At 41.2% G+C, this 12,318-nt stretch overlaps 1 protein-coding gene across 9 annotated transcripts in view; it reads left to right on the top strand.

The window, feature by feature from the left end:
* agrn (agrin) overlaps nt 1-12,318 on the top strand; it is a 344,610-nt gene that overhangs the window by 301,664 nt on the left and 30,628 nt on the right. For all 9 annotated transcript variants that reach the window (XM_072449621.1, XM_072449614.1, XM_072449618.1 and 6 more), the window contains 4 exons: nt 2,199-2,391; nt 4,728-4,943; nt 5,568-5,797; nt 7,401-7,535. In XM_072449621.1, the coding sequence (XP_072305722.1) occupies nt 2,199-2,391; nt 4,728-4,943; nt 5,568-5,797; nt 7,401-7,535 (774 nt within the window). The remainder of the gene's footprint in view (nt 1-2,198; nt 2,392-4,727; nt 4,944-5,567; nt 5,798-7,400; nt 7,536-12,318) is intronic.

The raw sequence follows: 12,318 nt of genomic DNA, 5'->3' as shown, positions 1-12,318 counted from the left end.
GGGGCACCCATACACATACTGTTTCTAAGCCGAGGCACCCGTATGTTTTATGTTAAGTTTGAGGTTTACATATTATAACGCAGGCATGAATGCAATTTTAGTTCTGGTTTTAAAGCATTTTATCTTTGGCCTCTTGCATGATAATTAAACTAGCCCAGTTCATTTTAAATAGCTAAATTGTATGTAAATTGTAAACCATACACAGAATTTCATTGAGTCTCGTTATATTTAATCTACCAGTTTAGAATGTTGCCAACCAAGCAATATTAACTTGGTAATGATGTGAAAATATATTACATTACCAAACCAAATTGAAGCCCTAATGATCTAAAAGAAAAAAAGTACCGGTATCTCTGTTAAAACTGTGAAACAGAACTAACATAACTCCGTGTCTGTCCTGCCCTTCTTTTCTCTTCAAGGCAAATATCATTGACGCACTTTTAAAAATGCCTTGCTACGGATCGATCACAAAATTTGTGTGCAGCGTGTACATATTAATTAGGACTCAGATTAAGAATTCCTAGGTAGTTTTACAGGAAATAAAAAGTTACAACATCTCCTCTGATGTGGATTTTTTCTCCACGTTTCCCCTCGCTCAGGGAGAGGCGCAGGCACACAACTGTTCGCTGCGTAATGCCACACCCCCTCACAAAAATATATTTTTGAAACAAATTGTTACAAATTGTTATAAATATTGATCGTTTACTGTCAAAAACAATAGAAAAACAACATTCTATTGAATGGTTTACATTGGGTCAGCATTATTATACCCTTCATGTGTGTCTTCTGAGTTATGAGTGTTAGCTAGATTTCACTGCTCAGAGCGTATATAGCCAGCTCTAACTCTAATTTTAGTTATATTTTCTTTTTGTAAAAATCCTAGAAATGAGCTCCAATTTGTCTTTGAAACCAGGGAACCAAACAGTTGTAAATTATATAGTCCCTGCACAAGGCTGAAAATGGCTGCGAAACTACTGAAAGCTTTAGGCGCCCCATTTCCACTCAGTTTCATAGCGTTTCTGTAATCGCTGCTAAGCACATCCTTAAAAGCTGCTATATACTGTATTTGGATAATGGCACTGTATGTAATACAATAACACAGTTGGACAAGAACGCCCGCCTACACTTGGAAGAAAATGTTCCAATGTGTCGACAATAGATCAAGGGAATCATAACTTCTGGAATAAAACTGTATGTGGTCACTAAGGTGGATTTATGGGAACATTTTACACAGGGTTAATTAGCGTACATATTCAGGTTGAGGAAAATGGAGTAAGTGTTTTATTCAATATAGTATGGGCCATAGTGTTGGTATTTGTACAGTAATATTGTGAGGAGGAGCAGTTTTAGTTTTCTGTGTTTTTAGATGAAATGTGGCGTAATTAAAGCCTTCAGGATGCATTACAGACAGTGTCAGAGCTACAAATGTAGTCTTATCATATTCACTGGAAAGGCATAAAACTGGGAACAACTTATAGTGGTTTAGTCCCTTTCCACTTCCCATACCCAGTTCTTAGATCTGTGAAACTTCCTCACAGCTGCCTCCCACAATAACTGGTACTTGGGGGTTTTATGAGGATTATCTGAGTCTCAAGAAGAGGCTGCAGTGAAGGCTGAGTAAATTGAACAGCAGCTTCCTCCCGATCGTTCACTAACAAAGAGCTCATCAGTTGCCATTCTCCGCTCGAGTTGGACGCACATGGGAAAAATATAACATAATCATAATTGTGAAGTGGTCAAAAAATGATAAAAGGATCCATTGTGAGGATGTCTTCATCTTCACTGTAGCCTCTGGGACTCTTGATAAAGTTGTCACATCCTGTCACGTTATCCCGGAATTAATTGGAGCTGACTATGTGCTCCACCACAAAGACATTGGTGGTTTAAACATTTCAGTTTTTGTGGCTCACCAAGTATTAAACTACTGTATGACACTGTGCACTCCTTTCACCTTTCTTTTTTGTTAGGTTTTACATTTTCTTGAGGCAAAAAAGTCTGAATAATCAATAGTTAAAAAGCAAAATTACAGTTCATGATCAGATGTTATTTTTATTTTTTTTACCTGTCAATGTTGTTTGCTTGTCAACTACGCCGAAATATTGTCCCTTTCTCAATATTTTCACGCATAAATGATTTAGTGTTTACTTTGATCCTAGCAACACGGATGACATTGTAAGACTTCCTCCTTTTTTTTCCAGTTATCAAATATTTCCTCCCATCCTTCGGCGGGGAGTCATACCTGGCCTTCCAAACCATGAGCGCATACCACACCGTTCGCATCGCCATGGAGTTCAGAACATCCGAAATGACCGGCATCCTGCTTTACAACGGCCAGGACAGGAAGAAGGACTTCATCTCCCTCGCCCTGGTCAACGGTCGGGTGGAGCTCAGGTGAGAGAGAGAGAGAGAGAACTGGCGACTCCGTTCAATCCAAACATATGAACGCGTACATAAACCGACTCCTTTATTGTCGTTGGATGAAAGAAACAAACAATGAGAGAGAATTTAACTGCTCCCGCTGGTGTACATAGACAAGACAACACTGTAACGCCAAGATAAACTACATGTAGAACTCAACATTCATGGCTGATCATTATTTAGCACTCTGATAGCGATTGGTAAAAAAAAAAGCTATTTTACCAGTCTCGAGGGACGTGTTGTCATTGACTTCCTGATCAAACTGGCGGACAGGGTGTGACTGCTCTGACACAATTGACTTGGCTCCGTTTTAAACCTGCTCCCGGCGGGAACTAGGCCATTTTTTAGCCGCGACAGGAAGAGACTGGAGATAAGTTGAACAAATGATGAGCGCTCAACATAATGAGGCAAATAATTACACAGAGTCAACATGTTTAAAATAGCAGCAGCAGCAGGGAATACTTCAGATACAGACGTGAAGGTTGAACTCAGACATTTTGCTGGAGCCGGCATGTGCTTTAGCTTGGACCTTTACGTCTCATTACATCATACTGTATGTTTATAGAGGCAACTACATAAGCACATGCTTTTCATTAAGACAAGCTGTTGGGAGAGCATTCATATGTATGAGCTGCATTTAAGAGTTAGAGAGGAGTTATTATGCTTAATCAACTTTAAGGAACCTTGTTACAGCGCTCTTTCGTCATCATTAGTTTACGCAAAGTTGTATTTAGATTGATTCATGCATATTACAGTCATTCTTTATTGTGCTGCTACTGAGGCTCGAGTGCTCAGAAAATTCCTCTTTACCGTAACCGCTATCTCCGCCCACATCACTGTACTTGGTCTCATTTATTTAAAAAAAAGACTGTGTGATCCACTTTTAAAAAATAAAAACATGTAAATAAAAATGCCAGTTCAATACTAAATACCAAGGGAGAAAAAAATATGTCTCCTGTTCAAGCTTCTCATGTTCATAGATGGATGTAAAATAGATTTATTTCTCACAATACATAACTTTGTGGACTTTTCTAAAGATGTATTCCCTCTTTTTCTTCAATGTGAAACGCACAATTTAATAATGTGAGAAATAATATTTCTCACATTATTAAATTGTGCGTGATATCAAGCAAAGGGATTGAAAGCAAGTCAGAAATGCTTTAAATACCCAAATTGGTATAACATTCTATATTATTCAATACTCCCTAAGTTTCATTTATTTCAGGTAGTTCATTACAAAGCGCAGTGGAATTGTGTGCGTAAAAATCATGATAGAAAAGAGTGAAAAAAACAAACTCCTGTTATGAAGCATCTCTAATCTCTCGTCTACTGTATCACATCCTGACCCTTTCTCCGACTGCACTGACCTGCACAGAGCCAGGGTCATTCTCTAAATACAGCCTGAAATCAGTCGCGATTTCAGTGAGATCATTAGTCATTTGGGCTTTTTCAGTTCCAAAAATACCCATGCCGGATCACCACCCACAGCTTTGTAAATCCAAGACGTAGGGAGTAGAACTAATTATTTGTGGCAGATAATTGCTCTCATTGCTGTGGGTCGCATACTGCACCACTCTTTTTGTGAGACGTGTCCTCTTTCCTCCTTAGATAAAACGCTGAATTAAAAAGTGTGAAAGACATTGCTAACTGAGTAGCTGTTAGTTTAGAATGTACCTCCGTCCTTTCATCACTGTCTTATTGAGTAATGCAAGCGGATTCTTCCAGTCATTAGGCACTGCTCGATAAGGAACAAACATCTTGTGCTGAAAAGCCCTGTGGCTGCTGTAATTTGATATGAAAGTGAGGCGCCCTAATTATTTCTCGCTTTGAATCACTACGTGCAGAACTACGGCAGAACAGCCTGATTTTGTCCCCTAACTGAAGTTTTGTGTTATACTGTACTTTATAACAAGCCCAAAGCACGGGTCTAAAAGGAATGCGGTACTACTACTAGTTTAGTACATTAGTAGTTCATAAATTACTTAAGATTTGCAGATGTTGTAATAAAAGCTTGTTGGCTGATTTTCCATTTAACCTTCAATCTATATATATTTAAAAACATTATAATAAGCATAGACATTGTACAACTATTAAAAAAACATGATAATATTATGAATATAATATGGCTTATTAACAATAAAGACCAAAGCCTGCAGCTGTAGCTTATTGGTGTTTCATTTTACATTATTAACAACCTCTAAATTGGCAACCTTGACCAAGTCCAGTGTTTTTGTTATATATATTGGAGGATTTTTTGAATACTTTGAAATGGTAGCGTGTGAATGTTTTATGATATGTTTTGTCTCTAGGTTCAACACAGGCTCTGGCACAGGCACTCTGGTCAGTAAAGTGCAGGTGGAGCAGGGCCGGTGGCATCAGCTGGTGGTGACCCGTAACCGCCGTAATGCCATGTTGAGTGTGGACAGCGAGGACCACGTGGAGGGAGAGAGCCCCCGGGGCACTGACGGACTCAACCTGGACACCAACCTATTCATTGGAGGAGTTCCTCTGGACATGAAACAGGAGTAAGATTCTAATATGCATGTTCATGTTTTATGGAGTTGCACACTGTATTGCAACGGCACAGTTATTGCAAAAAGATAAGATAACCTACATTTATCCCCCTGTGGTGAAATTCCAGTTTTGTAGTACACTCACTAGTAGAAAATACTGGGCAATGAGAGTAAAACTAAAAGCCACAACACTAGTATGTACAAAAAATGGCTGGGACTATCTTTATGTACAGTGCATCATATGATTATAATCAATAGCAGGTAAAGTGACTTATCTGATGCACCATCATATTATTGACGCATATTATATAATGCTATATAATAACACACAAATTAATATTACACTATTCCATTTCACTTTATTTGTTTATACGGTTAAATTCAGTTTTGATATGACTTAAGATATAATTATGTGTTGTAGTGTAACCTTGTTTTGGTCCTGGTTTAGTCTTACATACTTAGTAACCAGTTTGAATGTATTTGGCTGTTATATTACAATATACTGTTGCAATAAATTATATTATTCAAATGTGTTGAATATTGCATTTTTCTCATATCTAAATCAGTGTATTATTGTATCTACTTTAGCCAACCCACAGAAAATCCTCACCACAATCTTAAATGGCTGTTTTCCAGTGTGAAGGAGAGGACCGGAGTGGACACGGGTCTGGTGGGATGTATTCGGCTGCTGGATGTAAACAACAGGGTCCTGAACCTACAGGAGAACGGAGGGGACAGTCTGTTTGGCAGTGGCGTGGGAGAGTGCGGGAACAACCCCTGCGTGCCCAACCCCTGCAGGAACGGAGCCGCCTGCCAGGTCAAAGAGGCGGAGATGTTCCACTGCAAATGTACCAGGGGTTTCTGGGGTAAGACTCTGCAACTGCCCACACCTTAGAACACACACTGTTCCATTTCACGCCTGAACAGACCAAAGTTTTCTCTGTTACCGTGAAATGCTTTATCGACATAACAGCTGGGCAATTAAAGGGTATGGTATGGTATATGTCAATCTATTTATATTAATCTACAGTATATCTGATGCAACTAAATGGCCATTATATTGCTTTTTGTGTGTCTGCTACCTCTTTGTCTCCATGGGGATGTAATGGCTTTGCCTAGAATATGCAGTCACATGGTATCAATTTATCCATCTTTATTTCTCTATTTACTGTGACTGGACTTGCCTCATCTAAAATATTTCCTTATTTTTTCAAATCTGTCGCCTGTTTGTTTCTGTGGAGCTAGACATGTTAAAAGTTGTACTGTGAACATTCTACAGCAGGTGGCGGACCCTCCATCAGAGAATAGTTCCCCTTTAAGTGACTCTGCATCAGAGTCTTGGTTGCATCAATATCTGGCTATACCCTGCAATTTGGGTTAAATATCTATCACCTACTTCTTTTTAGTCCCGTTTGATTACAAATTAATTCATATGGCTGATCAATTTATCTTTGTTAAGGGAAAAACGTTGTAATTATTGGAAACCGAGCTGGATAGGTGAAATTGTGCTCAGGTTATTGATGAGACTGTTATTGTTCACACACGAACAATCTGCTGAGGAGTAAAATCCATACCAAATAAAATGTAATTTGCGTCCAGGGTAATACTATACCTTCAAAAATATGTTTGTGTCCCAACTCCTCTGCTCTTTTCCCAGAATTCAGTGCATTCATGACAGCCTCATTTCACAGTGCAGCTCTCATCCCCAGCAGGCTCGCTTCCAGTCATTTTGTAAACACCATCAACTCAGTGTCCCTAAAATAAACGCTTACACATAGCAAAAATATTATTAAAACTGCGGCTCACTTTGGCCTACTTAACTGTTCAGTCTAGGCTTTTTGTTTTTAAATGATATTATTGTCATTTAATTTCCTGGCGTAAATAATAAATAGTTTGATTCTCACATCTGGCAGCACACTCAATTCTTTACACAAAACTTTCATGCCAAAATGTTAAAAAACTTTTTTGGGGCGCTATCGGTTAAGCAGCCATTAAGAAACGGCTCGTCTCTGAAGAAGCAGTGCGGTGATCAAAGCTTTTTGGCACCAGGCACAGGATGTAGATAATGAGAATTGGACAGACGCCCGCAGGCTTTTAATTTAGTCATTTTATAAAGTGGCCAGGACAGGCACTGTGGCTGATGGGAAGCTAAAGACGACAGAGGAGAGGATAAGGGGAGGTGGGGAAAGACATGTCGGGACACTGTTTTGGATTAGAGTGAGGGTAAAAAACGTGTTAGTCTTGCGAGCTCAGCGGGACAGCCTTCATTAAAGGCCCTGAGTGCTGCAGTAATGACATCAGTATTCAGATGGGCACAGGGCAAAGAACATGACTGCACAACAGGACACTCTGCTCACGTTAATATTTACATATCCTATTAGAAAATGGCCACTGTGAGACAACTGCTGGGAAAAACAAAACTTGGCATAAAATCGGTTTCTTTTCTGTGTTTCTTATGTGTTTGTCCAGGTCCGACCTGCGCTGACGTCCATGACCCCTGTGAGCCCAACAGGTGCCACCCCTCATCCCAGTGCCAGCCCCAGCCTGAGGGAGGGTACAAGTGTGAATGTCCCATGGGCCGAGAGGGCAAGCACTGTGAGAAAGGTACGGCCTGCAGCATCACTTACACTTAGACGTACACCCACTTGTTATTGGTGGAACAGTCCAGTTCTGCGCCCTGTGACGGTCCCCTCCCAGTGTGTGTGGTGAGTGAGGGTGTTGGAGTTAGTTGCTTTGCTGTTCAGCAGAATGATTGGCCCCGTCGGGCCGCTCAGCCTGGTCTTGGCTAGGCTTGTTAGCCATAGCTGTCCGCCCACAGGTGCAGTGTTCAAACATGTTGCCTCTCAGATCGTCATGGCAGAGTGGGCTCAGGGCTGTGAAAACACCAGGCTTTTTGAAGTTCATTATTAGAGCTTTTGGCTTTGTTGTATTACAGTCAGCTGACTTTTGACTGGGGATGTGAGACTGATTTCTTCTCACCTCTGGGGGTTTTGTCTTACACCTCTGTGAGTAACAGTGTGTTAGTCGAATGGAGTCGAAACACACAGGACTATCCTTCTCCAGTCCCTGTTAGCAGGTGATTAAAATAAATTGAGGTGAACTAAGATCAATGTGGTGTGAGTGAGAGTGTCTCCTTTTCCAAAAGGCAATTTTTTTCTGAATCAATGAGAAGACTAATCGCATCAGTCCTGCTGCCCAGGGTGATTTATGTGTGCGTCAGTCAGTGCGGTGTCAGCTGTAGCCAGACCTTAGATAAGGCTCGCTAACCCAGAGCCACTCATCTGTAAGCTACAGGTGCACCCCACTATCTCCATCCCTCTATGCTGCACTAATATTCCCCATCAAGGACCTTACTCAAGGGTAGAACTGTACTATTGAATGGCCTACTTAGCTTTTGGCCTGCGCCAAGGTAAATCATTACAAGTTAGTGATGAAAGAGCAGTGCTTGGACTTAAACTCAAAGTTTAAATTTCAAATTTGTATTTTTATTTAGAACGCTACATTAATCAGAGAAACATTTGCTCTGTATGAACAGTGTGAGCACAGTTAATTGGGCGGGTTCAGAGCCTTTTTGCTGCCTACTCAGAACTTCCTCTCTTTGGATTGTTTCTATAGTGCTATAAGTGCTAATTAGCCTACATTACCGTTATATAAACACAACTACTATCAAACGATCCGGAGCATGGGATGGCTATAAAAGTTTAATTTAAAAACTTTCTCTGCCCCGACATGCATGATGGAGGGTTTTCCTGGTCATTGGGACTTGGCTGACTTATTGATCTCGGGACGCCCAGAGCCACAGTGTGGAAAAGCCCCTGCACAACACTATTCCCAGCAGCTCCATTATTCTAACCCACTTCACTTTAGCACATTTCCTCCTATTTTCTCCTCTTCTCTGTGGTGCGTGCCATCATCATTAGCAGTCTCCCGCACAATAGCTAATTAGCTTTCTCATCTCCGTCTGCCTTTCCCCATCCTGATGTGGCTCAGCTAATCTGAGCCAATTACACATACCACAACTTTCCCTGCAAGACCACGAGGTGTAAGGTCTCCAAAAACAACAAAATATATAGATGGTATACGAAATATTTGCATTGTTGTATTCTATGTTTGTTAAAGATTGAAACCTGAAGCAGCAGTAGTGATGATGTTGTTATAAATAATAACACAGATGATATTAGTATTATAACTGGGTGAAAGAATAATAATGTTTACCATACAAACACATACATTTACCTGAAATAATAGTAGTGTTATGTTTTAATTCTATAAAGGCATTTATAATATCAGTGACATCAGATTGTCCAAAATTGTTTAAATAATACATTATATTATAATTGCAAGTTTAAACATAAATATATAATATAAACATAAAACAAATACTATATACTATAAAAATACGTCATGAAATGATGAAATTACACAAAACAAAGCATCAGGGCTCTGCAAATGAGCCTTCCTAAGTGCCCCTCTTTCCTCTCTTCCTCTCAGCTCCCTCTGTCTCTCCTCTCCACTCTCAACTCTCTGTCTCTCCTCCCTACTCTCTGCTTCCGCTATCCTTCCTCTCCTCTTCTCAGCTCCCTCTGTCTCTCCTCCCTACTCTCTGCTTCCGCTATCCTTCCTCTCCTCTTCTCAGCTCCCTCTGTCTCTCCTCCCTACTCTCTGCTTCCGCTATCCTTCCTCTCCTCTTCTCAGCTCCCTCTGTCTCTCCTCCCTACTCTCTGCTTCCGCTATCCTTCCTCTCCTCTTCTCAGCTCCCTCTGTCTCTCCTCCCTACTCTCGGCTCCCGCTATCCTTCCTCTCCTCTTCTCAGGTCCCTCTGTCTCTCCTCCTCTCAGCTCCCTCTGTCCCTCCTCTGCTCTTCTCAGCTCCCTCTGCCCCTCCTCTTCTCAGCTCCCTCTGTCCCTCCTCTGCTCTTCTCAGCTCCCTCTGCCCCTCCTCTTCTCAGCTCCCTCTGTCCCTCCTCTGCTCTTCTCAGCTCCCTCTGCCCCTCCTCTTCTCAGCTCCCTCTGCCCCTCCTCTCCTCTTCTCAGCTCCCTCTGTCCCTCCTCTCTCCTCTCAGCTCACTCTGTCTCTCCTCTCCTGTTTGTCTCTGTCTAGTTGTTTTCTTCCTCCAATATTACAGTTTTATCTGACATTGGACTTGATAGTTTGAGTGCCGACTTACGGCTTTGGAAGTAAAATTCACATTAATTTTCCCTTTTGACTTACATTACCTTTTTGTCTGTTACACAGCAGTGTCACTTTAGAGCAACATACCCTTGGGTAAATGTTACTGTCAAGCCACTTGTTAGTTGTGATGGCACTGTGCCTCCTCTAATCACAGCACAAGCCAAAGTAAAGGAAGGCCAGGGCATAGAGATGTGGAACTGTCGGCGAGACATGATTTTGCAGAAAAGGCCCTGCCATAACACAATGGTGGTATTATTTCATTGGTCCCAGTCGTGGTGTTAAACTTCACACTACCGCAGAGCCTCTTTGTGAGTCTTTGGCGTCCGTATAATCAGGCTGACATAAGAATTTTTTCAGTTTGATTATCTACCACATAGAAATTTAAATCCCACAGGCTACAAGAGGACAAACCCATCTTTTTTACTAGAGCTGGGTTGAAATAATTGATTTTCCGATTTTTAATCGATTTGCATATTAATGACCGATTATCGATTCGTACGTCCAAAGATTGATTTTTTAATTATTATTATTATTATTATTGTTATTATTATTAGGCCCGAGCGCCACAAGCTGGCGAGAGGCCTATTAATCTCGTAAGGCCGTGCGAAGCACGGCTGCGAAAGTGCGCACGTAGTGCGCACGAAATCGAGCGCGAAGCGCTCTCCCACTTCCAAACACTCACTAACGCACTCCTTCACTCACGCACGCCCCGTGCATACTAATTAGTAGTAGGAAAATGGAAAATTACCGTTGTAAACGGGCGAAGCCCGTGCAAAAGTGCGCACTAAACAAGCACTTTACATTGGGTCCCATATAAAGCACTCATTTGCCGTAAGTAGCTCACGAATACGTTCCCCATCTCTTGCATGTTCCGTGCATATAAGCATGTAATGCAAAAATTGAACATTATTACTGTATAGAGGGCCAAAAACACAAAGTGGGCGGAGCCCACTCAAAATTAACGAAAGTACCCGTCAGTGACCAGGGACCCACACCATGAGGTAGGAAAGCGCGAGCGCTTTCCGAAAATGTATAGTTTATGATATTTGAAAAATGGGAAACATTGTTTTCGCATCGTAATATTATTCTTTCTTTCTTCTTTCTTTCTTTCTTTCTTTCTTTCTTCTCGGGACCAACCCCCCTATTTTTCACCCAGTGAACATTGACGAAAAGTCACAAAAATTAGCACACCTCTAAAAATCGTGCCTCTCTACATTCTGGCTATTTCCTTTTTCTAAAATTAAAAAAATTGGCGCGTCAGCGCCCCCAAATGTACCAAAAATGCATTGAGAGATGGGAAATGACCCAAAAAAAATCTGATCGTAGAATCATGAAATTTGGCGCAGAGGTAGGTGGTGACAAGAGAAGTAAAAAATATTATTACGGCAACGCCGTCCGCCCAACCAAATGTCGGCCATATTGCTTCAAAAATGGCTAAACATGACTTCGGAGTTTTTCCAAACTTTTACGAACTCCTCCCAGGGCGTTGGCCCTAAAATGCTGGAATTTGGTGAAAATGCTACTGAGGAGTGGGACATCAAAAGTTATCCAAATTACATTGATACCTGTCACGGTCTCTGTGCGGCGAAGCCGCAAACTGTAGCAAGAATTTCAGAAATCTCCCAAATTTTACATTTCTGCCGTTTGCGCAGATAAAGTCCGAATTGCGTCAAATTAGAATCAGTTGTTAAACTCTTTGCCCTAAACCTACTTGAAGTAAAATAAATTAATTTGGAGCCACAGCGCCCCCTACAGATTTTATATGGAGGTTAAATGTTTAGTTTTGCGAAATTATATGAAATTTGACACACAACTCAATTTTAGAATCCCCATCAAAAAAGTCAATGAGACCCATGTCATAATTGTTATGGCGTTGCCGTAACGATGACCGAAACCTTCCATGTTATTCCAATGGGGAAATCGCCAGAACATGTTTACACTTTAGACTTTCACAAACTCCTCTTAGGGCGTCAGCCCTATTAACCTGAAATTTGGTGAGACTCATCTTCAGGGGTGGACCATCAAAAGTTATCCACATTTTTATTCAAAGAGTCACGGTGTCTGTGCGGCAAAGCCGCACATTTAGCCAAGAATTCAAAATAAAATAGCTTTTTGATGGTAAAACAAAGGGGAGAAGATGTGACAGCGTCACAGATTCAGCAGTAGGCGTAATAAAAGGACAATTGGCGCGCGTTAGCACCCCCTCCTCTTGCGG

The sequence above is a fragment of the Eucyclogobius newberryi genome, unplaced genomic scaffold, assembly GCF_026437365.1.
Source record: "Eucyclogobius newberryi isolate DKJ021-1_F unplaced genomic scaffold, fEucNew1.0.hap1 SCAF_17, whole genome shotgun sequence".
Lineage (NCBI taxonomy): Eukaryota > Metazoa > Chordata > Actinopteri > Gobiiformes > Gobiidae > Eucyclogobius > Eucyclogobius newberryi.
The sequence above is the reverse complement of the archived record's forward strand: the minus strand, read 5'-3'. Positions and strand labels throughout refer to the sequence as shown.